Source organism: Brienomyrus brachyistius, chromosome 19 (genome assembly GCF_023856365.1).
Source record: "Brienomyrus brachyistius isolate T26 chromosome 19, BBRACH_0.4, whole genome shotgun sequence".
Taxonomy (NCBI): Eukaryota; Metazoa; Chordata; class Actinopteri; order Osteoglossiformes; family Mormyridae; genus Brienomyrus; species Brienomyrus brachyistius.
The window spans coordinates 7,661,808-7,688,856 of NC_064551.1; the positions used below are offsets into that span (position 1 = coordinate 7,661,808).

General features: G+C 46.1%; 1 protein-coding gene across 2 annotated transcripts in view; it reads right to left on the reverse strand.

Annotated features, from left to right (window-relative positions):
- Positions 1–1,135: 1,135 nt before the first annotated feature.
- rcan2 (regulator of calcineurin 2) overlaps positions 1,136–27,049 on the reverse strand; it is a 42,580-nt gene continuing 16,666 nt past the window's right edge. Inside the window, exons 1-4 of one of the 2 annotated variants that reach the window (XM_048986132.1) lie at positions 18,440–18,727; positions 10,290–10,463; positions 9,727–9,898; positions 1,136–3,757 (exon numbers count right to left, since the gene is read on the reverse strand). In XM_048986132.1, the coding sequence (XP_048842089.1) occupies positions 3,603–3,757; positions 9,727–9,898; positions 10,290–10,463; positions 18,440–18,526 (588 nt within the window). In that variant the 5' untranslated portion in view covers positions 18,527–18,727 and the 3' untranslated portion in view covers positions 1,136–3,602. Of the gene's footprint in view, positions 3,758–9,726; positions 9,899–10,289; positions 10,464–18,439; positions 18,728–27,049 lie in introns of those variants that run through there. The other variant, XM_048986130.1, reaches the window with a different exon arrangement.

A 27,049-nucleotide genomic window follows, 5' to 3' on the forward strand; every position in this document is an offset into this window, starting at 1 on the left:
AATACTGGGGGAGAACGCCTGAGCCCCGGCAAGCAGGCCGATAAGGACGCGGTGACAGCAATGACAAAGCAGTCCGCTGACTACAAAGGACTGTCGCCCGAACAAGACATTTCTGCGGGGCCGGCCGCCGCTGAATCATTCCGCTCATTTTTGCCGAAAAACTTTTCACAGCAATGAATGAATTAGTTTAATTTTCAGCATTTTGATGCGTCCGTGATACGGTATCCCTGCCGAAACGGAGGCTGAGAAGCGTTTAATGTGCTCTAATGATTTATTTTTTTCGGTTAGGTTGATGATGAACACCAGGAATTTGTGTCTTCCCTTACAAAAAAAGTATATTTAAGTGTACTATAAGTATACAGTAAACGATTGTACTTAGAGATATACTAAACAAAGTCTGACTTAAGTATACCTGGCTTAAATTGACATGTATTGAGAAAAGTCTAGCTTATATCTAAAATGTGTTTTATCTTTCATTTAGGCATTAGAAACAATATTTGTTCATTTTGAGTGACTAAGAAAAATATATATAAATATGTTTTGCAAATTTTTATTAGTGTGATCTACATGTAGTCATATCGCTACTGTGTTGTTTGTAGCAATTTCAGGTATAAAATACAAATAACTAATATTACAAAATAAATACACTTAAAATATATACTTTAATAAACTAAACGTGGGCCAATTTAGTCCCAAAAAGTATGCTTAACAAAATGAACTTTAAGTATACTTTTTTTTCGGTAAGGGTTAGTCGACTTACAACCGTGAAACTACTACCGCAGCTAATCCGTTTTAATAAATTGGTGCACTGTATGGCGCCCATATTCAAAGTTTTGCACCTGTAAATCAGGTAGATGAGTTATTTTCTGCTAAACTAATACACCTCTACGTATAAGTCCCCTTTAGCGTTAGTCACAGTTCTTGTTCTGCATGTAGAGCAGATAAAAAAGCTGCTTGTAATTTTACCACTGTCTATTTCCTGTGCAAACACTGTAGCATATACTCACTTTTAAACAACAGAAACTTAGGTGATGTATTAGTATCCAGTAAATGTCTTGAATACATCCTTACTTTTTTTTCATTCTTATACCAATTGTCATTCACACATCATTCAGTGAGAGACCAGGATAGCACGTTTAAAACCAAACTCTTTTATTACTACAGTAGAATCAGTTTAACTACTTATACATGGCTACCATGAATATTTGTACAAAAATGCAGTAAAAATAGTATTGATTAATATATACAGATATGTCTCCGCGTGGTGTAGGCAGGCAATTCACACAAGTTGACATAACAGGTACATCGATGATCCGGCAGTACGCACAGACACACAATACAGGTATAACGTAACGTCATTTGATCTACTTTCAGTTTCAATAGACTTTCAGGACACAGAATCACATCATATTTTCTGGAAGGAGAACAAAACAGTAAAAAGAGAAATAGAAAAGGTTGCGGAAAAAGTAAATGTACATAAATGTCGTAAAAGTACAGGGTTTTAAGACAGCTGGAGGACGAAGTTGAGACCAATTTACCTTTGTCGTGACCATGAACATAGAACTATTATCATTCAACATCTACAAACGCCTCTGGTGTATTTGCAAATAGACTTGCGTCAAATGCTGATAAGTCAGAGCAAAATATGGCGGGCATGACGCTGTTCTTACGCTGCACAACAGCATGCTTTGTCTGAACATTCTGAGATGTAGCCAATAAAGGAGATAGGGGTTACGGGGAAACAACCCATTGGAGTAAGATGCAAAAAACTCAATGATTTATTTCCCTAGAACGACCCATATCTTTAGCATGGCGAATGACCTGGCTTATAAGAACGCACGGAGCTGTGGTGTCTGAGCAGTTATTTCCTTGAGCTGAGGAGAAATACCCTGTTGCGCTTGAGTGAAACACTTAATTTCTGGTGAATTACATGCCCTAGTCAGGAGGTATTGGATGGAAGGTTGATGCAACATATGAAAAAAAAGTTATTTCTACTAAAGCTTGCGAGCTTCACAAGAGGAGAAAAAAAATGCTAAGCAAAGGAGTTGTTGCCATTACGATTACACCCGAAGTTTCACGAAAGGGGTAACGTAAGAGGAATGGTAATACAACTGTATTTTTTACATGTATTTTTTAGTATACCAGCAACCCTTTGAATCTTTATTGAAGGCAATTAAGCCTCTGACCCTGAAGAACAAAGAAAAAACATGAAAATGGAGATAAAAGCCATTTTAAAATGTAGTGAAATTATCATGTCACAGTTGTGGCAAGTCACAGTGTTGATATATAAATTCTGTGTGGAAGAAGTCAGATCATATGATTTGGCAAAAAAAAACATCTCTAGACAATATAGCAAATGATTTATCGTCTTAGCATGAGCTCAAAGGGGTTAAGTGAAAGCGAAGCATTGCCTACAATCAGTTTCACAGAAAAATACTAGACGCACAAGACAGGTAAAAAGATGTATGAGTTACTCTCTCAATCGTTCTGCAAGCAGCTGTATAATAGCACTTTTAGAATTTTCTTTGCAACTATTTCTTGCTGTTTGAGGATCATGCATTTGTGTTCATGAAATGCAAAAGGAGTTTAAATGTTTCTTGCGCTCAGCGGAGGTACGTAAAATTGCACAGAAACCTAGTGTGTGTGCATGTTTGCGTGTGAGAGACGGGTCTTGTGAACACAATTATACATATAAACATATAAACATGCATTTTACAAAACACTAGCTTTGCTTTGTGATCTCTTGTTGGCTGTTGTTTGCTTGTCTTTAAGAGGTGCACAGTCTGTACAGATTTTTCCTTTTTTTTAAGAAGTGACATGATGGTACACAGAACATTCACACTGAAGAATTAAAAAATAAAAATCGATCACAGAATCATAACATCTTACACGTCTCGCCACTCATAATTGTTACTATATTCTGTGAGTAACACTGGAAGCTGAAGTCACAGAAACTCTTTTGGATTTTTTTTATTATAATTTTTTTTTTTTGGAATGGACTGCTGCACACTAAAAACAGAACAGGGTAAATATGCAAACTAGAATAACAGTGCATGCGTTATTAAGATCCAAAAGGTTCCTGTGGGTTTTCAGCAGTGTGAAGCAGGTTTTAGGAGAATCATTCTTGGACTGTGAGATTACCCATGCCGAGCTCATCCCCACCCCCACCTAATAGTGCAGAGTCGCTGTGCAGCCTCCTGAGTGACTGGTATACCCTTATGAACACACACACTCTACACATCCTGTACTGGAATGGAATGCAGTGTGTCAAGACGCACAAGGCTCAGGACTGATTGAAGGGTGGGCTTCAAGCAGGCTTGAACACCCCCCTCCCACCCCCAAACGTATCTGTAAGAGGAGGGGGGAGGGGAAGTCACTCTACACAAAGCAAAGCCAAAATGATCTGTTTTTGTTTTCTTTTGGGAAACGGAAGCGTGAACAGACTTGAACGGCTGTACGGTGGAAAACGGAGAAAGAGCTCCGGAGGAGCTGGGACTGGCCAGGAGAGCGATGAGCCGATGGGGGGGCGCTGTTCCTCTGAAGAAGCGCTGCCTGTGGTGGAGCGTGGTGGAGCGTGGTGGAGCGTGGGGGCCCGTGTTAGTTCAGTGAGACACAGGTAGGTCAGGGCGCCGGGTCTGGACTATTTTTGGTTTGGGGCAATTTTTCGGCTCCTCCTCATCCTCGGCGTCACTGTCACAGACGTGGACCACTACGCTGGGTGTGGACTCAGTTCCTGCATGGAGCTCATACTTCTCTCCTGGGTGAGGAGGGGAAGGAGAAAAGGAGGGTCTTATAATTAGCTTTGAAAATGGAAACCTGCTAGAAACAGCTGATGACCACCAAAGTGCCTAAAGTATAACCCATCCATCCATCCATCCATCCAACTGCCAACCCCTCATTTTGGTCATGGGAGTGGGGGCCTGGAGCCTATCCCAGGCAGGACAGGGCACAATGCTAGGGTGCACCCTGGACAGGATGGCAGTCGATCATAGGGCACATAAATGACAACACACAATGGATGCCTGTTTGCCAAACTGCATGTGTTTGGACTGTGGAAGGAAAGTTGAGCATCCAGAAAACACAATATACCCGCAGAGCCAAGGCTGGATTCAAACGCCGAACTCCATAGGTACGAGGCCATGTTGGCCACCAATTACGCACCTGAACAAAATGGTGCTGCATTCTGAGGGAGTACATCCAGCACGAGAGACCGTTATAAATGCCTGTAAGCTAAAGCCTTGTCGTTCACAGCTTACTGATCAGTAATTAGTCATTGCACTGATCAGTAAAAGTACAAATCGAGCACAAGGTGTTCAACCCTATGCGGTGCATGGAAAGTGCAGGATCACAGAATGAACTCTAGAGGGTGCTGTTTGCCTAGGGAAGAGGGAAGTGGCTAGGAAATTCGGACGAAGCGAGATGCGCAAACAACTCGCCAGATGAAGCAATGTTTGACCTTGGGAATGCACATTCAGGCAGGTAAAGTCGACAGAAAGCGACCCCCTTTGCATTGACAATGGAGACTGGGAGAGGAACCTCGCGGCTGGAAGGAACACATCCGAATTAGGGATCAGAGTTCGCACAGGCGTGGATTAGCGGCGGAGGCGGCCCGATACTGAGGGTTTGCACTGCGAAGAGCGCGGAGCCGTTTCCACGGAGACGCCCGGCGGCGTGGATACGGCCTCCTCTTGCTATCACGGGCAGAACCCAAGCTGTCAGATTTTGACACAAGCTCTGCGCCTTGGGGGTTAAAAGCGGCGTGCTGACGGCTGATCCCGTCTGGAGCCCCGCGCCAGTGAACGCCGCTCTCCAGGCAGGAGCTGACCCTCTGTGTGACAGCTTGACTCTCAGACGTTCTTGCGTCGGTGCAGCTGGACTGCTGGACGTTCTCCCTCGCTGCTTCTCCCATTCTTGGTTACGAGTTTTACATATTCCCTTGTTTTCTTTTCTATTTTTACACCCTCCCCCACTCTGTTCCTCTCTCCTTTCTCTGCATCCTTTGTTCACTCCGTCGCTCAAGGCCCCCCCCCCCCCCCCCCCCCATCACCCCCCCGAGGCCCCACCTCTAACAGAGCTCAATGACGTCAATGCTGCACACTGACGTCAGAGGTCATACCATCCATGTCAAAGAGGGAGCAGGCTCATCTCCGCAGCCCCCACCCCCACCAAATGATATAGCCCCCCCCCCCCCCACCACCACCAGCCTAAAGATAAACCTCTCCCACCTTCCACAGCGATGCGGAGGGTGCTTATGTGCAGGAATAAAAGATCATCTCAGGACGTACTCAGAAATTCTGGCAATCTGAGTTTGCATTGAAAGGGCAGCAAAATGTAGCCTTTACATAAAGTAAACATGTATTTCCACACCGGGGGGGGGGGGCTGCAGTCACTGTGTCCCTTGCCAGCCGATATAACGAACGATGGCTTCCAAAGCCGGCACAGACAGCAGCATCGCTGGAGTTCATTGTCATGCACAGTGCACAGCATTTCCCTGCTCTGGATCCCCTTCCGGAGAAACGGAGAACGGGGAAGCGGACAACATGCGTCTGTGCGTCATCCCCACACATCCCAGTGATACGGCTCCATCGCAAACCGTGCAGTCGCATCCACGCCATTCCGGCAAATTTATAATTTACGGCTGGTATAGATGTGTCCTGTTTTTCATTCTGGCTCTGCAGTGATACTACCCCGGCTATTTTTTTTACTGCATTGTTTCAAGCAGGGCCAAACACTTAAAAATACCAAACCCCCCCTCTCTCCGATTTGACTATTTCTTAAATATACAACATTCCTAAGCAGCAGTGCAAAAATAAACATTTGCAGAATGTCGGTACTCTGCAGCATTCCAATAAGTTTTACAGCGGGGCCGGATTCATGCCAGCCCACCGGTGCAGGACTGCAACGCTGCCCTGTGTTTGTTTCGATGTCCTTTGCAGGGCGCCCTGTCTGTCAGAAGATGCTGTGGCGAGCATTGCCGGGCCCAGAGAGGGAAAACCGCAGTCCCTTTCCTGCGACCTTTGAGAGCTCAGCTGTATCTCACGAACTCCTGCATCATTCCTCATTCATTAGAACTGGGCTGGGGGGAGAGAGATGCACACTGCGAAGGCTCGGAGAAAGCGGAGGATCGCCGTTGACCCGCACACATAGCACTGCGAACACTTCCCCCAATAAGGGCAACAACGTGGAGAAATCTCATTGAGGGCCTGCAAGAACCTGTGGCCAGCTTCGGAGATTTTCCCAAAACATCTCCACTGCCAAGATGAACTGAAGCACGGACATCAAACACACGTCTGGCCAGTGTATTTATGTTTCCTGAAATCCAGGTTTCGGAGTTATGTGCTCACTTAATCCTAAACGCTTAGTTAATCCTTTAACTGCATAAATGAAAGGGAACGCCCCCCCCCCCCCCCTTCTTGTTCTGGTCTAACGGATGTCTGAAAAGTTAATTTTGTTTATATATGTTTCGTTATGACTAGGGCAGTGAATGAATGATTTGAGAACAAAGAATGTAAGGCTTCTGGCCTGAAGGCTGTGTGGCATTCGTTTGGGGGCAACTTGCTAAAGTATACATATCCATACTCTTAAATGGCTAAGTGCGTCTTATGAATAATGCAACCATCTCTAAATCCATACGGGAATGTCTCTCAGGGCATCGGTTTCCTGAATCGCTGTGTAATTGCTTAACACGGATTGATTAACGCCGCCTGTCTGGCCAGAATGAATGGCCTGCATTAGTGTCTAACATGTTTAAGAACACCTACCTGGCTGAAAAACACCATCACTCTCAATATCCTGTCACCAGAGAAATGTTATCTACACCAATTTATATTTAAATTGTGTTGCCTGTAGGTCTTTATTAAGTGCCCTGTGTAAAATCTAATATGGGTGCCAAGGTCTACATCACTCTCTGGGACTAATTCAGTATTAATGGAAATGTTTCTGAGTGGGTCATTATTTTAACCTGTGTATGCCTGGCATTCATTTCCGCGCCGAGTACTTTGTACTTTATTACTGTTATAATGTCACAACGCGTCATGTTTTTATCTTATAAAGTGTTTCCCTTATAAAATATATCCTTCTCCTCCTCAGCTACATCTAAAGTTCCTTGAAGGACTGGGCTGGGTCCTTTGATTGGGAACTGATATCTTAACGCATCATAAAACCAAGCATGCAACCCACCGCGGTGATTTTGGGCAAACACAGCCCTTGAGGCGTTAATGATCCCTTCTGAGATGTTTTTCGGGGGTCCTGTTGGTACATTTGATGATGGTACAGTTTGCGTGAGATCACCTGACTGAGTGGCCTCATTGAGCTGCTTCATCACTGACACCAAATCAACCAATGACCAATGTCGGTAATTGAAGGAAGACATCAGTCTTTAAATATATTCCACTTACAGAATGTCTAAAACCATCAGAAAAGGCACTTGAGGAAATTCTGCCTATATGCACAGTCAGGGATGGCTTGCGGATCCAGAACCATACTACGTAAACGGGAGTTTGAAATCTTCCACAGCAGAAATTCTCACAGTTCCTCACAGGAAGTCAACCATGAGGGTGGAGAGGATTATAAAAGACCCTTAGCAGATCACTCCGAGACTACCGCCGGCAGCAAGCAGCATGGCGACAATTTGTTAGGTGGTAGATATGAATGCTTGGGCCAGCTTGAAGGAAAACATTGACAGATATTCCAAAACGTCTTCCGAGTAGAACATTTACTCTTGCTGGGGCTGGGAAAAGGGATCTTGGGCAGTGACTCGGCTTAGCTCAGACATGTTCAGCCCACAGCAGTAAGGACCACCATAAATCTCCCAGTTTGGGGCGAAGAATTCATCACCCCCTGAAATTCTCCACAGTGAGGCACATGGTCAGCACCCAGGGCGATCTGCTGCTAATAGCTAACAGCAGCACTAACCCTTTTTGTGTAACCGAGTGCTCTGATCGGGCGAAATGTCGGAATCAGTGCTCCTACGCTTTGGTGGAGTACAGTCTTACAATACAATCACAGCAACAAAGCGAGTTTGATCCCCGTATAGACCTAAACTGCATGATTAATTATTTTCAAACAATAAAGCTGATTCTCATATATATACACACACACACACACACACACACACACACATACGCAAAGCCGCGGCACTGAAAACCAATATGATTTTTAAGATGTTAAGATTATTTCAAGAAAATGAAAGATGAGGTTGTGGACAGAAAACCTGATTCACAATAAAGCAGTGGCACTCACTTCCATTAACTACCTAACCGATGCCTGACTGCCAAGTGCAAACACCCACTGACCATTAGTGGCAGCACCAAGCAAAGTCACGGTGGGTGAAGTAGCAGGATGGAAATGCCCCCTGGTGGTGAGTGTGAGAAACAGCACTGACTCAGTGCCTCTTAGCATTTTTAAACCATAATTAGAACCATAACAGTGCTGACCTGAGATGAATATCATCCCGTTTCCATGGCAGCCACATAAGGCAAGATAAATTAGCATCTCTCTCTTGAATTAGAAGCACAATAGTTAAACAATAAAGTATTAATAATATCAAACATGTGTGAGGCATCTAATGGATGAATCGTCCCGCTTATATCCCAAAGGCGGAGTATAGACACGTAGGCATATGCAAGATGAATATAGAGAAGGCAGTGAAGATGGAGGAGTCGAAATGAAACACGGACCCTCCGAGTGTCCTCTTTGGAGCCCTCCCACCAGACCAGTTTCTCATCCAGCAGGATGTTTACGTGGGAGCCGCACAAAATCCTCTCCGGCAAGGGTCTGTAATGTCCAACCTCCCAGGCATAATGTAAACATTCTCACCTCTAACCCACAGACCTGAGAAGGACCTAAAAATAGTCGACCACTAAAGAAATTCGCTATTCCTGCTCTGACGGTATGGCATGAGGGAGAGGGGCCCCATCTGGGTTTATTATTTAGCATTGACCCAGGCTGTGATGCGCTCAGGAGAGCGAGCCTTCGCTGTTAGCCCCTTCGGCTGCTTCGAGCCAGTGTTCAAGATGGCCGACATCTCCTGAACAGCTGCTTCGGCCAGAAAACCTCACACTCGCCAGGAAACCCAGATGGAGCGGGATCCGGGGACCTCATCCCGGCAAATTTACACCTCGCTTCCAGAAACAGGGGAGCACGGTGCCCTCTGCTTCCTCTGAAAGCGACGATGGCCTGCGGTCTGACAGCTAATAGGCAGCGGGCACGTAGGCAGCTGTGAGCACTTAATCTGTCCCCCATTCTGGTGCATTACTGATGGTTAGGCTTTACCAGTTAATATGCAGGTTAAACACTTTGCACCCACTCTGCACTGCACATATAACCATACCGGACCATGTGTGCAGAGTTTGCGTAGATTCTCAGTAATCTGCTTTCTTCCGTCTGGAAAAAGCCATGTAGCACCTAAAATACCCTTAGCGTGTGCTTCTACATGTGAATGCATGTTTGCCTGAGTGCCCCATGACAGGTCCTGCCCAGATCTCCCCCTATCTCCTGCCCTGTATGTCCCAGGGTAGCATCCAAGCAATTAGAGGAAATTTATGGATGGATATAGCATTTGACCATTATTGCATTAAGCTCTGCCCCTAATTACATTCCTCCAACTAATTACCATTGCATAATGATATTTATAGCCATTGCTATATTTTCCACAGTGGCCGCGATATATCGCTCTGCAAAGAAGAATGAATAAAATGTAACATTTCTTTTTTTCTTGTTACGCACCGGGCCCCAGCTTAGCCACCGCGTACAGCAGGTCGTAGTTAATGACGGGCGTGGCGTCGTCGATTTGCTGCCACCCGACTGGCGGTGAGCCCGGCGGGGAGATGAGGAACTGCTTGGATGGGTTGGGGGGGGCCAAGAGCAGGTTGTCCCCATCAGAAACGGGGTTCTGTACCTGGAAAAGAGGTATGGGGGGAGGGAATATGGTTAGGAAGGTGGGGGGATAGCAAGCAGCGGTGAAGCGGTGATTCATGAGACACAAACTTCAATTAGATCACAGCTAATATGAATTAGCCGGACACGTGTTTCCGCTGGGAAATGTTGTGTCTCTCATGTTCACACCTCTTCACACCTGCTCAGCTGTCAGATGCTGATGTATGCCAGAAACCTTCTGGTCAAAGGCGCAATTTATGAACCACAGTATAAGTTTCGGTTCTTTATCAACTGCCTGTAACTAACGTACATAAAATGGGAGGAGCAAGATAATCAGGCAGCCATTCAGCAAAGAGCACCTGCAGCCATCTGGGCTCTGATAGGCCGGCTTGAGTCTGGGGGTGTGGTCTCACCTGGGCGAAGTAAAGCTTCAGCTTCTTGCCTCTGAAAGGGGTCTCGTGGAGCTCTATCCTGGCAGTGGCGGCCGCCTTAGGGTTGCTGAAGCTGATCCGCACGCGACGGAAGCTCTTGAAGAGCTGGAACGTCACACGGTCGTCGTACGCAAGGAAGAGCGACTCAAACATCTCCTAGAAGAAGCACAACCAACACAATGTTAATTCTGCCATGTCAGCAAAAGCCGTTAAGGAAAGAGGAAGGGGATTAGTTGGAAGTGTGGGAGTGCATTTTTCACTCCAACACTACACGAGCGGCTCTTTCAGAATCTATGTGTATGATTTTATTTTGCATTCATTTATTAGTACTTTATTACCTGGGAAAAATAATATTTTAGATGCTGAGATTCCAAAAATACCATTAACCCATATTAATGCCATCAATCTGGTTATTTTTAAAAAAAGCAGGAAAATAAACTATAATTTAACATTGCGTTTCATTTAAATTCATATTTTAAATGACATTAATTCCTCATTAATATGTGTAATCATAAACCATGAATATTAGAATAAGGCAACTGTGGATTTTAAATTTCTTCATATTAACATGCTTCATGTGAGGTTGAATAACAGTCAGGACAAAGTTACAGTGTGACCTGCAATATTTTCTCATTCACTCTGTCACCGTTTGCATGGCAAGTTTTCCATGACGTATTTTTGTTGAAACGTTTCCAGATGCACTTGGCCGTGCACATGACAGGTGAGGCGGACTCGTGCCATGAGTCACGCTCGTGCCTCATGGCCCGGACCCCCCGCCTCGCCATCGCTGCTCATCGTTCCTGCCGCCTTGAGATGCCACACTGAGTGCATTTGACGCTCCACCCTAATGCTCTTCAAAAATGTCACTTAACGGAAAGAATCCTTGAAACCAATCACTGGAAACACACACACTGACACACACACTAGAGTGCTGGAGACTAAATGGAGACTAGGCCAAAACCGAATTATTGTGGAAGCATCAAACATTAACCACCATCTTGCGGTCTAGAACATTCTGCAATGATCAATGTTCTGCCAGGTTAAATATGGTGACTGTTTTACCACTTCAGTGAAATTTAGCCAAAAGCACCCCCACTCCATCCCGCAATGCCTCCTCTGGCCTTCTGAGGTATCTGTATTAGCTGGGACAAAACGCAGCTTTACACTGGAAATAAATCGTGTCCCTTTACAGATACGACCCCGCAGACAGGCCACAGAGGGGCAGCTTTCTAGAAATATCCGTCAAACTTATCGATGTGGAGCAGGAGAGACCCATTGGTAATGTCCTGACGGTGGGAACCGGAACCCGAGACCACCAAACATCAAACGTGGAGGGGGGTAAGGCAACCTTGCAAGGGTAGAGGAGAAACAGTAACCAAAACATGGGACTAGGAGATGATCAGGAAGCATCTCAGATGTGCGGCTTACAATTCTTTGTGAATGTATTTCTCCAGCTGCATATTTACCGAATACTTTGGTTACATGTTTACCTCGGCACATTCGCTCGATGCCGGTGCTTTTACCTGAAACAGATGTCTGGAGGCCAGGGACCAAAAACCCACTAACAAAACGTTTGCCAGTATCCAATGGGACCAGGCAGTGCCTTTATCCCCATGAAATGTTTGTTTATTTTTTTTAAGGAGGTCCGGATAACAGACGTGCCTGAAGGCATACAGACCTACAGCATCTCCCAGCCTGGTTCTTTTCTGCAACACATCATGTGCTGGTTTGCAGTCTGGCATGGTTCTGAAAGAATGAGGCCTGATTAAACCACTGATTCAATGCATCAAGACTAATTAAAACCAAGGCTGCAATTATTGTTAGCGAGAAGTGTGGAAAAAAAAAAGTGTGTAGATGTTTTTAAATATCCTTAAAAACTGTAAACAGCACTGGTGGAAGCTAGATGACAAGGGCTCGGGTTATGTCACACGGGTCAGTGTGTTAAGCTCTCCTTCCGCTCGTCACTCTACAGTGACACCTACTGTCCGCTCACCGCCAGCAGACCTGCAGGTGGAGCTGAGTGAATGGTGTGTCATGTCTCTTGATGTAGTCACTGAACCGCACGGTAAAAAGTAGTAGATGGACATCAGAAGGCACGATGAATGAGAGTCTTTACTCCCAGATTTACCGGAGTGTGTTAAAGGGATGTGACTGACTGGTGGTGAAGAAAAAAAAATCATTTGAATGCTCATGATTAATCATATGTCAGTTAATCCGTTCTATATACCTAGCAAACAATTCATGACTGGAGTAATTAATGTGGGAGAAAAAGGTAAATATCTTTATTACCAAATATAGGGTATATATCATTATGTGAGAGACTATAATAATTCTGTCCAGCCACATTAACAACAGTCTCAGTTGGTCCAAACCCCAGCAGGTACAAGGTGCCGTGAGGAGCAGAGGTCAAACAACACCTGAGTTTCAACTGCTCAACCCAGCCACAGTCCACATCTCTGAGGCCTACAACCCCAGCTCGCTGGACATCGCTGCAGACTTGAGATCACTCAAGATGAGGATTTTCCACGGCTGGTTAAGCGGTAGGACACGTACCTTCGGCGATAACAATCCCGGCAAGAGCGCGTCGAGAGGCAGGATGGTGACCAGTGCTCACAGCCCCAGAAGAACTGCTTTGAATTACGTCAGGATGCCAAGAGGAAACAGGCGCCATGAGAGTCTGTAATTCTGAAGATTCCAAACACATCGCTTACACCCCTCCACTGCATTGTGGGAGATACGCTGCCAGGTTGTCAACATAAAGGCAAGATGAAGAAAGCTTTGATTCTTTTTTATTCTTATACCATTTCTTAAGTGTTTTCTTTTGGGTTTGTGGTTTTTTAATTGCCTGCCTCTCTCATGTCAGTAACAGGTAGGACGTGTTTCTGCATCTTAAGCAGGGCTTGATGCTGTCCTTCTAAGAAGCAGTAAATGTTAGTACAGAGGACCCTGATAAATAAGAATCCAGGCCTATGCTTGACTATGGGTCCTGTCCATATGGTAAATTATACGTTCCTTCACAGAATCCCCCCCCCCCCCCCCCCGCCCTCCTTGCACCGCCAAAGGTGAGAATTCGCACACCCATGCAGAGATATGGGTCTCTTCCAAAAAAAGTTGACGTCAGTCGCAATAGCCGAAGGCTGGTGACCTGTAACATTACGGCTCCATGGTGAGACAGGAACGAGCAATTGCATCCATGTGTGGCCTGTGATCTGCAACCGGATTGGCTCATGACTGATGCCCACTGAGGAGGAATGGGCTCAGTGGACACTTGCAGCCCACTCGCTCCGCCCATGGTTGTGGCCCTGGCATGAATGGGCTGCTGCCCAAGCTGAACTGAAACCTTCAGACCTCACAGGGTCTCTCAAGTCATGTGTATACAAGAATCCCTATAGTGTGTACAGGAGAATGGAGGTGTATGTATTATGCAAACCCTTCTCTGTGAAAATAAAGTCTGCTTGATAATACTGAGAAGCATTCATGCCACTATCACAACAGCCGGAACAGGAGTGTCCTCCGAAAGCAGTTACAGATACTGTGACTTTGTTGGTTTACCACAGGCCAACATGGTGCCCTGTTTGTTCGGCCTAAAACCTGACGGTTTATGACTTTGTGGGATTCGCCTGAGGGTGGGAAAGTTGGGCATGGAAGCTTGATAGGAGCTCAATGACATCGGTCAGAATTCCTCATCAAGAAAGGTGAAGGGCTCATGAGGGTGGGCTGCCAGTCCACCGCAAAGCACACACTGACACAAAAGCACACACTACGGCCAATTCCGAGACCACAACAGCAAAGTACAAATATATTAACAAATATATTAAGATTTTGACTAGATATAAACCTGTTGCCTCAAAGAAAGACCCCAGTGGACCCTTCAGGACCAATCCAACCTTAACACTCACTTGGTTGGAGAGCTTGAGAATGAAGAACTTGAAACCTTCATCTAACCCTGCACAAGCACAACCAGAAAGCAGTGTTTACTGAAGCACAACCTCTGCTCGACGTGTCCCTGATCTCGACGGAGACGTAACGCAGTAACGTCTCATCTCTAACTTCCTGGACTTAACTAGTTTCGTAGATGTTTCTCAATAAAATCTTTAAGAGCTGACACATGAAACGGGTCTCTTCCTCCTGCAGGATATCAGGATACCGAAAAGAGTGAAACTCAAGGAGCCGGTCGGTGGCTGGTCTCCCTCGAGTCGCGTCTCAACCCCGCTTGACCGGCAGTATAGGATGATCTGAAAACACGGCATGGTAACATTCGTCTACATTTTTAATGTCCTGCCATAAGACAGTTGTGAGTTGAATTCTCCGTTGTCACTGAGCAGGGATCCCAAGCAGATAGTCCTATACACTTGGAAATAATTGCTCACTGTACTTGACAGCAGCTGAAGCTTGGCGTGAGAAGGTCAGACAAAGCACTTTCTTCTATGGAGCGTACACCATCCACCCAGCCTTGTTTACACATCCTTACTGAATATCCTGTGATTGTTAGGGTTCGTGATCCGATAACTGACTCTCAAGTGGTGAACATTCTGTAACATCAAACTCAACAGCCGTCAGCCTGGGCCACGGACTGGACATTTAACTCAGTATGGCCCTAACTTGTGGCCGGTTTAGAAAACCATCACTGGTCCCGTTGGCCATCCCTACACATAGGTCTGCTTCTGCAACACTGGGGCAACTTAAAACCAAATGTCGAGAGACAAAAACAAGCTTTTTGAACCGCTCTTCTGAAAGAGATTACATCTGATGGAAATACACACTCGTCCAACGGTAGTAAAGACGCCGAAAGACTTCGTAATACTGCACGAAAAGAACGTCGAGGGAATCCCGATCTCTGCTCATCCATGTATTACAGTTAACCACATTGGTACTTCACTGAAGCATACAGCATTCAAAACAATGTTATGATAGACTATTTTCTATAGAAAGCGGGAAGGAGAAAAGTCAAGCACTTATGCTGATTTCTAAACACTTACAGTAACATCTCTTAGAAACAGGAGAAAAGGACGTCATGTCCTCTAACCGCAAACATCATTATAAGAATGGACCAGCTGTGTATATAGATACATATAAAATTTGCTTGAAAACAAAAGGTTCCTGATGAGTTCCTCTCTAGCTGGACAAATGGGAAACGTTAAGGTGAAGAAGGTCTACTTCTCTTGGGCCGAGTCGGCGGCCTGTTCTGGGGAATTAAGTGCGGAAAGCGAACACTCCATATGTAAACGTTTGTGCTCATTTGTAGAACATAAACGGGCTGCGTTTGTTCTCTGTCCCAGACTCTTCGTACACGGGGCTGCATTAAGTAACTCCATCTGTTTCAGAGTCAAACATTCGTGTTTACTACTCCATTCCTGGCATTTAAAAAATGCCCTTTTTTGGGAGAGGGTGGGAGAGCATAAGCCGAAACTCACCTTAAAATAGCAAAGATAATGTCAGGGTTTAACAGTCCTCTCTTCTTAATCAAATCCAGATCCTTTTTGGAAGTGGAGATATATTAGACAAAGTCTCAGAGGAACGGGAAACTCAAGAACGTGTTTCTTTTTTTTTTTTTCATCTCCTTCTGCAAAAGAGACACTAATTCATCTTAAATATGTCCAGACTGAAGATTTAACCATTAGGTGGCTCTTCTGCAAGCTGACCTTTAACCAGCTAAATATAGGTTTTCTCCCATAGTCTCCCCTGTGACCGCATCAATGAGCTTTTGAGGATCTTTGTTGACAGGACGTTTGCTTGGGGGGGGTGGAGGAGGGGGCTGCAAGAGGGTGGATTATTAATTACGCCCCGCATCATGTTCCTCATGTTAAGGTTTTCCAAATTCTGCACTGTACAGAGCTCGGCAGACATTATGAGCTGACTGCAGCACAGATGAAAAGGCACCAAAACTGAGGAAGCAGGAAAGATCGGAAGTTCATTTCACAACTTCTGCATTTTTGTTGCGTGGGTCGTTGGCATCCTGATAACCAAGAAACTTTTGCAAAGGTGGTTTTGGGACAATCTAAAACAAGAATAGCTACCTTCTCCCTCCGGATGACTTAAAAATAAGGGTATTTTATCCTTAAACTAGTCACAAAAATGAATCCTGAGATAAATACTCGCTACCATTCAGTATTACTATGGCGAAAACTTAAATTACTGCAGTTGCAAGAATTAAGGACCAGCACTGCACTTTCAAAGGCCTAGAAAGTGGTAAAAAAAAAAAGTATAGGTAGAGTAGATATCTTACAGCTGTCGCTAGGAAAGAGAGAAAGGACAGAGAAGGCGGAGCCAAAAGCAAAAGAAAGAAGAGGTGAACTGAAAAGGAGCACAGCAGGATGGGGGCATGGGGGGGGGAAGCAGATAAGGACGAGGAGCAAGTGAACCAAAGCGGAAGGAGACGGAGAAGTCAAAAAGCGAGATGGAAAGAAGGAGGAAGTGAGTGAGAAAGGGGGGAGAGGAGAAAGGATAAGTGGATTCATTCTGTTGTAAGATGCTGACAAGTGCTTATCCAAAGCAGACCAGTAATCCAGCTGCTGTTTGCAGTTCTGTGCCTGACGAACAGCAGCGCATCAGTGTGATACCAGGGCTAATGACCACCAACGCCTGAGGAAAGCATCACAAGTCTCCTTTATCACATCTTGCTGTTTACCAGGAACATGATTGTTCAGCTCCTGCCGGCTTTCTTAAAAAAATACCCATTTAATTGATGTCATGGTCCTCAAGTTACCACCGGGTTCTGGACGCCAAGGCTTTCAGGGTACGGATGGCGTGTACACACCGAGCTGGCTGGAAGGGCGACTCTACCACGTGCATGCCAGCTTCGCCCGCTGAGCTGTATGTTGTGAGTCTGTCTCCATTTCAGTCTATTCCCCAGCCTTGATTATCCCAATTAGCTGTTAATTGTCTCCAACAGACAAAATGCTGTGCCCTCCGTTCCCCAAAGAGTCTTCTTTCTTTTTTTACTGTACTAATGTCTTCATTCACAACAACCATCTCCCCCAGGAGCAGAAGCTTGTCTTCTCGTGGTTTAGATGTCAGGAACTTACAATATCTCAACCCACCTACGAAATTGGATATTTTAAATGTGGAAATTCAGGTGAAGCATTCTGCTCCGGGTACAACTCGACACCAGACACCTTCAGGTTTGAAGTCTGCGTCCTTAAAACATAAAGTTCTGCACCATCCTACTATATATCTCAAATTACCGACCACTGGCAGGACTAGGCAGTCACCCTATTTATAGATGCCATTTTCCGTTTTCTGTGTATGTTACGATACACAAAGAAGCCTAGTTCTGTGACCTTAAGAGCACCACGTTTGATGGGATGGGAATGTGATGGCAGTGGGTCTTCAGTAGACGTGTAAACCGTAACCCAAGCCAAAACCCACCTTGTACGCCCCCTCCGAGTCTCATTAACCTGGAAGTTCTGATTAGATGCACTCCTTACTCTACACCTTAAGCCAAGCGTGTACATTTTCTCAAAGCCCCCCCCCCCCCGGGGGGTTAAAGTCTACATAAAGTAACTTAATAGCTTAGATGACTAGCAATTGCTATGGAGGCAAAGCTTTCATGCATCACTTAATGGAAATATATGATGCAGTATAATCTGCCCTTCAAAGGAGTCCTGGGAAACAGGCTGTTTAATATTAAAACCCTGCAGTCTTCAAAATTCCAGAAAAATCTGGTTTCTGTAAGACGTGATGCTGCCGAGCCAGACACGGGGGGGTTTTATGAATAAAGGAGAGGAGAGGTTAGGAGACCAGAAACACACACACACACTAAAAACTCTTACAATGAACTAGCAAGGACGACTCCACACTCTAGCAAAAGTACTTCCATAGATTCCAAAAAAGCTCACAAACAGCCTCCACGGTACCAAAGGTTGTGTCGCTAACAACGTTACTCTAACGTTGCTCTGGTTGCAGGTTATTAAGGAGACAACAAGCGGTAGAAATAACGCTACTTGCAGTTCGGGTATTCCTCCTACTGCACCTGTCTTATACTAATAAAGCATAAGAACACTGATGTATCAGTGTAGTTTCCCCGCAAACACACCTGATGAGGAACCCAGGGAAGGAGGAGCAAACACACATCACCCAGCATGCAGGACATCCTTATATTAAAAACGGGGAAAAAAAGCCACAATAACTACCTTGACGTCCCGGTTTGTAAACACCTCCACGTCCACCGCGCAGGCCAGCAGAGTGGATGCATCGCCGGCCATGATTCGAGAGGGCATTCCAGCCTGGCCGGAGCAGCCTGACGCGCTTACTGGTGTCTGCCGAGGGGAGGGGGGCGCTCCGGCTTTGGAGGAGACGGGGAGGGAGGCGGCGGCGGCGATCTGCAGAGGCACTGGGGCTGTTGCCGGGCGGCTGGCCGCGCGCTCAGGACACACACGCACGAGCAGAGGCGCTGTCTTTCTGCCGTCACACTGCGCCGCTCTCAGAGAGAGCCGCGTGTAGCAACAGCGATTGCCCCCCCACCCCCCCCACACAATGACATCATCAGCATACACCCCACCCCCTAGAGACAGAGCGGCAGAGCAAATTGAAAATGATTATGTGTCAAAGCTGATTTCAGACCAAACAAAGGACAAGCGTGGCGGCCTTTTGTCAGGAGTGAGTCACACATACGGCTTCCTGCAGGAATCCGCGAGCCGCTCCACAGAGCGTGGGCCCTACACAGGCTTCTCGGCTACCACCTCCAGCGGCGGCATCTCTCTGTTCTGCTTCGGGACTATTTTCTGCTCCTCAGAACAAGGACACGAAAGGCTCACTGTTCATGATCTGACTGCCAGCTGTCAACAATGTAGCGAGTTTCCATTGAGAACGATCAGCGGGATGTCACGCGGGTCCGTCCTCAGTTTGGGGGTCCAGGACCTTCGACCCGTTGCCGTCAGTGTTTCTGGAAGGGGGTCATGGTCAAGGGAAGGACGGCTGCAAGATGCGCATGAAATCGGGGAAGGACTTCACGCCCTCACCTTCATTACAGCTCGAGATAAATTAGGTGTCAGAGACGTCAACGGGGCTTGCCGGCCTCCAGCCTGCGTCAGCGTGGCAATCTCACGTCGATTATAAATGGCTCCACTAAGCCATGACTTTGACTAAGGTCATCTCGCCATAGTGGCCCATAAGAAGAGATACAGCCACCATCTTCTTCAAGTACGAAGTTGACAAGACACACCAGACAAGCGCCCCCTGGAGGACACATAAGAACACGGCAGGGAAAGTACCCCTGCATCAGATGCCAGGATAGTCGTGGGATTTTAATCCATTAGACCATATGATTGATAACATCTTGAGATGTCATTAACTAGAATAATTACCGCCAACTCGGAATGTTTCGCAGTGGTGCTGAATGTTACCCTCAGCATGAACCTGCCACGGGTTACAGGATGGATTAGCAAAAACATTAGGCATGTTCTCGTTTTGAAAACAGAATGACGTTACAAATAAAAAAATAAATAGAATAATAAAAATAAGTTGGAAGAGAATGTAAATTAACTATTGGAACAAAGATCAGGAAAAAATAAGCACTTATTAATAGCTACAGTACAGGGAATGTGGTGAGTCTGGAACCCTTTCCAAGGAACTGAGGGCCCAAGGCCGTCAATACACCGGATGAGGTATTAAGGGCAGCGGTGAGATACAAACTCAATACATACATTTAGCCAGAGGTGGAGGTTTCAGGTCCAGAGAGTTCAAATCCAGACCAAGATTTTGTTTCAACCAACCAGTTGAGTCCTCCGTGACTGTGACTCCTTATATGTGACTGTGACTCCTTATATTCAACTAGTTGGTTGAAACAAAATCTTGGTCTGGATTTGAACTCTCTGAACTTGAAATCTCCAGCTCTGCATTCAGCAGACAAATTTGCCTAAATCTGGAGAAGAAGGGAGAAGATACAAACTCCACTCATTGTGGGAATAAAACCCTGAATTTTTTCCATTTACCTGAAGATTCCAGAAACCTTAGATTACATGAAACAGGCAGAAGTAAGAACAGCTTAAGAATTTCTTCACTCGCAGACCCTGGCCAGCCACGTCCTCCATTACATCAGTAATGTTACACTTGATCTATTCGCTGGATATATTGATATACTTGATGTAATACCTGGCTATTCACGTGTGGGTCACACATCAGAGTCCACCGCACACGTTGTTTCTGAGCCAGTACGGCACAAAGGAATGAACTGGTTTCAAGGTCAATTGCAGTAATTGCCCAGTGTGAGCCTTCAGAGGGACCCACGATCTCATATCGGATGATATTGTGTCCGTGTGACTTGTGGCGTCATGGAGAGAGGCTATGACCTCACGGCAAAATCGCTTTCATTCGTGGTGAAAGCAGCCTCCTCGGTCCATTCACCCACAATGCATCACAACCCCCCATCACACAAAAAATACAAATAAATGATTGGAGAGCGGGGGCGGGGCTGCAGCACGTTCACGTCTCAAGTGAGCCCGGCAACAAAGCGCCCTGCACTGACGTCAAACAGACAATGGGAGGCAGAGCCGAGCGGAAAGCGTGCGCGCTCTCATTAGCCCGGGAGACGGAGGTGCACCGTCCCTACAAGCCGCCACTCACCATGCACTTCGGTTCCCCGGATACCGCTCAAACACGGCTTATTTTTAGACCACTGGCCGGTGGCTCGTTAGTGGAGTGGGACTGGGCCGTGCGCCGAAAATGATAGAAGAGGTGGGGGGGGGCGGGAGAAGAGGGGGGGGACGTGTTGTGTAACAGAAACACAGAAACGAAAGCTCAGCTGAGTGTCACGTCACGCGCGAAGCGCCGAATAGCGCAGTGACGCTACCGGCCAGTGTGTGCAGACACCTCAGAGTCCAGGTCGCTCCTTGCTGATCCTCATCTACCCCTGAGGGATTTAGGAATTTTGGGGGGGGGGGGGGGGGGGGGGGCTCTTCCATCGAGCTTAGCGTCAGAGAAAAGCCTCCCCTCCCAGGAGAACCAATAAACGAACAGCATCAGCTAGCATACATTCAGCACATAAATAAAGAGAGAGAGGTGCATAAATAAACAAGCAAATGAATAAATAGGGTGATATACCTTGTTTTCACCCAAGAAGCATGTTGGGGGGAGAAAAGGGAGAATTCCGCGCCACCTTCGGCGTTCGGTTCATTTAATATCAAAAGATCTACAAAATTGCTGTGTGTAACGGACTGTTGATTAAATGGACGTAAGCGGAAAAAGAAGGTCGCGCCTACATGCATGCCTTATGACCTAGATGTGCAGGATCAGAGCCAGGCACAGTGCGCTGGACGCTTCACATTGGGGTCTGTGGTGATATATTCCTGCATAATTCATGCAGAATAATTCAAGAACAGAGAAAAGGGAAGACAACGTAATGAAAGAAAGAAAGGCGGATGACAATGGAGGAGAGGAACCAAAAAACTCCCAGTTAGGGGAAAAAAATTTTCTGGGGGTCCAAGGTTAACTGGCTGGCCAGCTCCGCCCCCGGGCATGCTAATCGACAGAGCTGGCGCCCATCCGACCTCTCCTCCGTGTTCCGTTTTGAGCCGCAGGTGGCCGGCCATCCTGTTCCCGCTTAGCAATAGTGGGTCTTCCCTGTTCCCTAGACCGCCCCATAGGTCAGTGGGCTGAGTGTGTGACTCAGATGCTGTTAATCCTCTGAACATGGGTTTGCGGCTGGCCAGGGGCCACCTGTTTATTCGTATTTATTGTTTTTGTTTCACTAGTGTTCGTTACTCTGTTTCGGAGCTATAGGTTTGCACTGTTTTTGTCCTGTTCTCTATTGCCTGTTTTCCCTGCGCCATTGTTACTGGTCAGTTGTCTTATGTTGTCACATCTGCCTCTCCGTTAGCTCGGTTGTCTGTTGTATCTCAGTGCTCGCCCTCCTTCCGATCCTTGCAAATTCATTGTGAATGTTACAGTGTGTTTGTCATCCTGCTCTGTTGCCCGGTCCTGTTCCCTGTGTTCTGCTTGGTTCTGTACTAGTGTTTATTCTACGGCTTTTAGTTTAATTCCTTATTTGTTCTCCCTGTTGGTTTTCTGACCCCTTGTGGTCCTTTTGTTTTGTAGTTTCCCCAATAAATCCCTTTGTCTTGGAGCTTTTAAGTGGATTGCTACCTTTCCCCCCCGCCTGTGCCATACCACGCCCCAACAGCTAACACTGTAAAAAGAGAGAGCCTCCTGGCATGAGATGGACGGACAGACGGACAAACAAAAATAAACAGCAACGACGGATGAATGACTGGACAGATAACCTAGCAAGCAGGCTTTCGGATGGACAAACAGACAAACAGGCAGGCCATTCAGAAAGACAGACATGGCGGCATGTAAGGTCGCCCCTACAAGGTCCTCAAATCAGGGGCCCATTGTTGGCCCCTGTGTGTGTACATATGAGTTATTCAAATTCGTCGCCGTATAAACTAACAATTCAGATAAAGACAATGTACAATAGCTGGCTTATTTTTACCACCAGTACATGTCGGAGCCACCAAAACTGTGTAAAAGGGCCTGTTTTTTACCTAAATTAATTAGAATATAGTTCATCCGCTAGTGAAACATCTCCAGCTAAAGTAAACAGCGTGACCTACGATCAGTTGAGGAGCCCAGCGCCTGGCTGGCTTATCATCCCTCTTTTCGACGCAAAAAGATAATTAGCGTCATGAGACGCTGACCGGCAGTGACTAAACATTGGGCTCTACGAACAGATTTGAGTCATAAGCGCAAAGGGTGCTTTTTTTCACGACTGAGACGAAAAATAGACGCCTCGCTCAGTTTATAAATAGGCTTTTATGCGAGAATATAAGCAGATGAGGAAGCTGGGCTATATTTGGCTTAAACCATTTCCTTAAATAATTGCAGTTCAGGCAGGCAAGTCGATTGAGTGCAGGGATTACTTTTCCATGAGGGATTAATGGAGTCTGCATTAGCTGCTGAAGTTATGAGTCAATATCTGACAGCTGTCTAGTCTTCCTTGTTAGAGCCCACAGACGTAATAAAGACCCAATCTAAAGGAGACCGGAGACTTTCGGAGCCATTCTGCTAAGCGGGATTCTGTATTTGGGCATCATAAACTGGGCCTGTGACACAACTGTGGTGGAAAAGCATCGAGGTCTAAAAGGCTTTCATGAGGATGGCGGGGTCATCTGCCCTGCCGGTAGCCTCTTCTTTTTGAGTGACAATTTCCATGTTTAAAACACAACCTCCAGGTCTGGACGTCCAAATCCCGCCTTTGCGGACCTTGGAAATGCTCCTCTGCATTGTGTACGTCTCCACGTCGACGTCTAAGTGCTGAGGGTAGCCTCCCTGAGCACGACCCAAAATAAGTGAGCACATGACCAAAAGACTTCGGTGCTGCACACACCCGCCATCAAACCCTCAAAGGTGGCATGTAGGGTCAATGCCAGCCCCTTTTCAAAGCCTTTAATATCCAAAGTAAGGTCAGTAAGGCACATGGTTCAGGGCTTTGCTGTTCACCCATGTAAGCAACAGGATATCTTTTAATTGGGCCTAGCCAATCAAATCACTGCTGGAAAAATCGACATCAGTACACACCTGGGCGAGAATGTAATTAAAAATTGGTATAAATTCATACGAACCGCAAACTTAATTCTGGTTGACTAAGTTTCATTAATGGCGCTCCGTGGCATTTAAAGTTAAATAAACAGAAAATGCTGCATTTTTAATGCTAAGAGTATATGGAAAACATTACTTCGCCGGGCTTCTCAGATGTATCATATACGTTACAGTGAAGCCATGAAATCACAGGCGAGAGGCTCTAGTGTTTAAACCTCAGACTGGCATGTAACATGATCACCAAGACCGGTCCAGCACTGCCATCAGCGGACTGTGTCGCTCGATGGGGATGGGTGACCGAAAAGTACCCATCAAAAGCCCATCCATGGAAAGAGGGCAGCCCTTAGCAGAAACATTGACATTTTCTATTTATTTAGCAAATCCTTTTATCCAAAGTGATGGACAGTTGGGTCAGCCAGTCCCTGAGGTAGTTGTTGGGGGTTAAGGGCTTCGCTCAGGGGTCTAATGAAGGCATCGCTCTGCCAACCCTGGGACTTGAACCAGTGACCTTCTGATCACAGGCCCAGTGCCCTAGCCTGCCAAGCCACACACTTTACCCCCCCCCCCCCAAAAAAAAGTAAAGCCACAAGCTCAGCTCCTGAACACTTTACATCCTGCCCTTGCCTTCCCTCTAAGGTCCACGTGACGACTGTCAGCAAACACAGTCAGGTGAGCAGCGTGGCTATAGTAGGAGAATGAGAGAGGAACAGTGGAGAATTTGAGACATGGAGGCACTTTGCTATCAAGGTTACCTGGCTAATTATCCTACCAGAGCAGATAATGGCGCCGTGTCCTTTATTAGCAGACTTACAATACGCGACAAGCAAGACGAATTAGCAGAGCAAAGAAGCGCCCATCAAAAATACATGAATGGAACGTAACAATATACAGAATTTGAGAATTACGACACCCAACAATAACGGAAAAGAAAATCACACAAAGTACCAAGAATTCCTCTGTCCACAAGTAGCGACATCGCTGTTGTATTAGAAAATCATGCTATGCTAATGTTTTGGTGACTAAAAAAAATTAAACGTTTTTAAAATGCGCTGTTTTGGGGTAATATTCAATTTCTGCTCGCTATTGCCGCGAAAAAACACTTGCAGATTCAATGTTTTCATCGGCCATCGACCAGCTGCTCCTGGACATTCCAGCCAATCAGAATCGACCGCCCTGCTGAAACCACACCCCTCACAACACACCAGTTGTGCCTTCTTGCCCCCCCCCCCACCGAATGGCAAATCCTTGTAGGTGACGAGCTCGGGGTATCAGCTTACTGCACAAACATCCACTGCTGCTAACGTTACAGGCTAACGTTACAGGCTAACGTTACAGGCTAACGTTACAGGCTAACGTTACAGGCTAACGTTACAGGCTAACGTTACAGGCTTACGTTACGTTAGCTTAACGTCTAGCACGTGAGGGGCGAGGGAGGGGGCGTCATGCACACAGGCATACAGGGACATACCCCTGTGACAGTTACCCACCGAGCAGCTAGTCTGATGTTGAAGATATGACATATGTGTTTAAGGGAGCTCCAGGCATTTGGAAATCACCCCCCCAGGACAATGAGCAGCGGCCGCAGAAGCCGCTGGAGGGAAATGGGCCCCTGCACTCTGCAGTAATCTCCGAGGTCGGCTCTGGAAAGGTGCCATCCAGCCCAGGGTTTATTTGTCTGGATGCCTGGCAGTGATGTTCATCTTGTCCAAGCTGCATCATTCACAGCCTAGCATCCAGGAGTGTAATCGGGGCGGGCCCTCAGGGGCACTCTTCCCAGCTGATTGGCCTTCGGAGTGCCCCTTCCCCTGTCACTCACCAATGCAAAACATACCACTGGGTAATAAGATCGGGCCCCTCCGTATGAATTAAGGTCCCTCTTATACCCCCTACCTTAAAAATCCTACAATCACCCCTGGTTGCATCTTCTCTATTAGTGCTGAATGAAGGCTGCATGCAGCAAGAAATCTGCCGGCCGCGTAGAATTTCTGAGACAAGTGCCCCACAAACATGCTTGTGCCTCCATCTCAATCCGCTCCGGCGTGTCCGCGGCCGTGGTGGACACAATAGCCACACTGCGGGGACAAGGACGTACCACAATAAAATAAAACAATCAGTGTGATCAGTGTTACAGGAGAACCTAACGCTCAGGGGTATGTAGCAGCCCATCACTGGTAACTTACAGTGCAGAGGGGAGGCGGGACTTGAACACAGAACTAAGAACCTTAATCTAATTATTTCCTCCCCCAAGAGTAATATGTGTAGCAGTAGTAGTTTGACAGGATACCATAAGTATAAAGGTACTGTATAGTTACAGCATCAGGGAGGTAAAGACAGGGTAAAACTGCAGTATATAAACACATACATACAGTCACTATGCATACAGACTATTGCTAATGTGGTGAGAGCCCAGCTTCCCTTAAGGTAAAGATACTGGACTCTCACACAAAAGAAATGCTGCCAATGCATGAACTAACAGGATGCTACCCTCAATATCAAGCCACTGTCCTCTCTGAAAATGGACCTGTCATTGCCACGATGAGTCAAAACAGAGAAGCGAACGTTACCGCAAAGAATGGAGAGCAATTTGTATAGATACAGCGCAGCTTCATTCGAGGACTTACGTAAGGGAAAAAACATATGTCCTTGGAAAAGAGGGCGGTGTGTGGTTCTGCAGGTTAGGGCAATGTGCCTCATCAGAAGGTCGTTGGCTCAAATCCCATGGCTGGCAGAGTGATGTCACCATCAGGCCCTTGAGCAAGACCCTTAACCCCAAGTGCGCCAGGGCTAACCCAGCTCTCTGATCCTGGCTATAAACAAAAAAAGCATCTGCTAAACAACCTATTTTAAACACCAAACACACACACACAAAACATGTAAAAAGCTACCATATTGATATTCCTTTACACAAATAGGTAACCCGCTACTTAAAACAGCCATCATGATGCATTACAGATACCTCCATACGGCATTATAATTCATAAAGTTTTATAAACACAGCTGTAATTATTTATAAAAAGGCACAACACGTTATAGCCATGTTTATAACGCATTATGAATGCTCTGTGAAGCTCTCATGTATAATGCCCTATAGATATCTTCATAACGCATTATAATAGTCAGCATAAGTCATTATAATGCATTAAAGACACCTGTCATGACAGGAAAGACCTCAGCTACATTTCATAGCCATATAGTTTTCTTCAGCT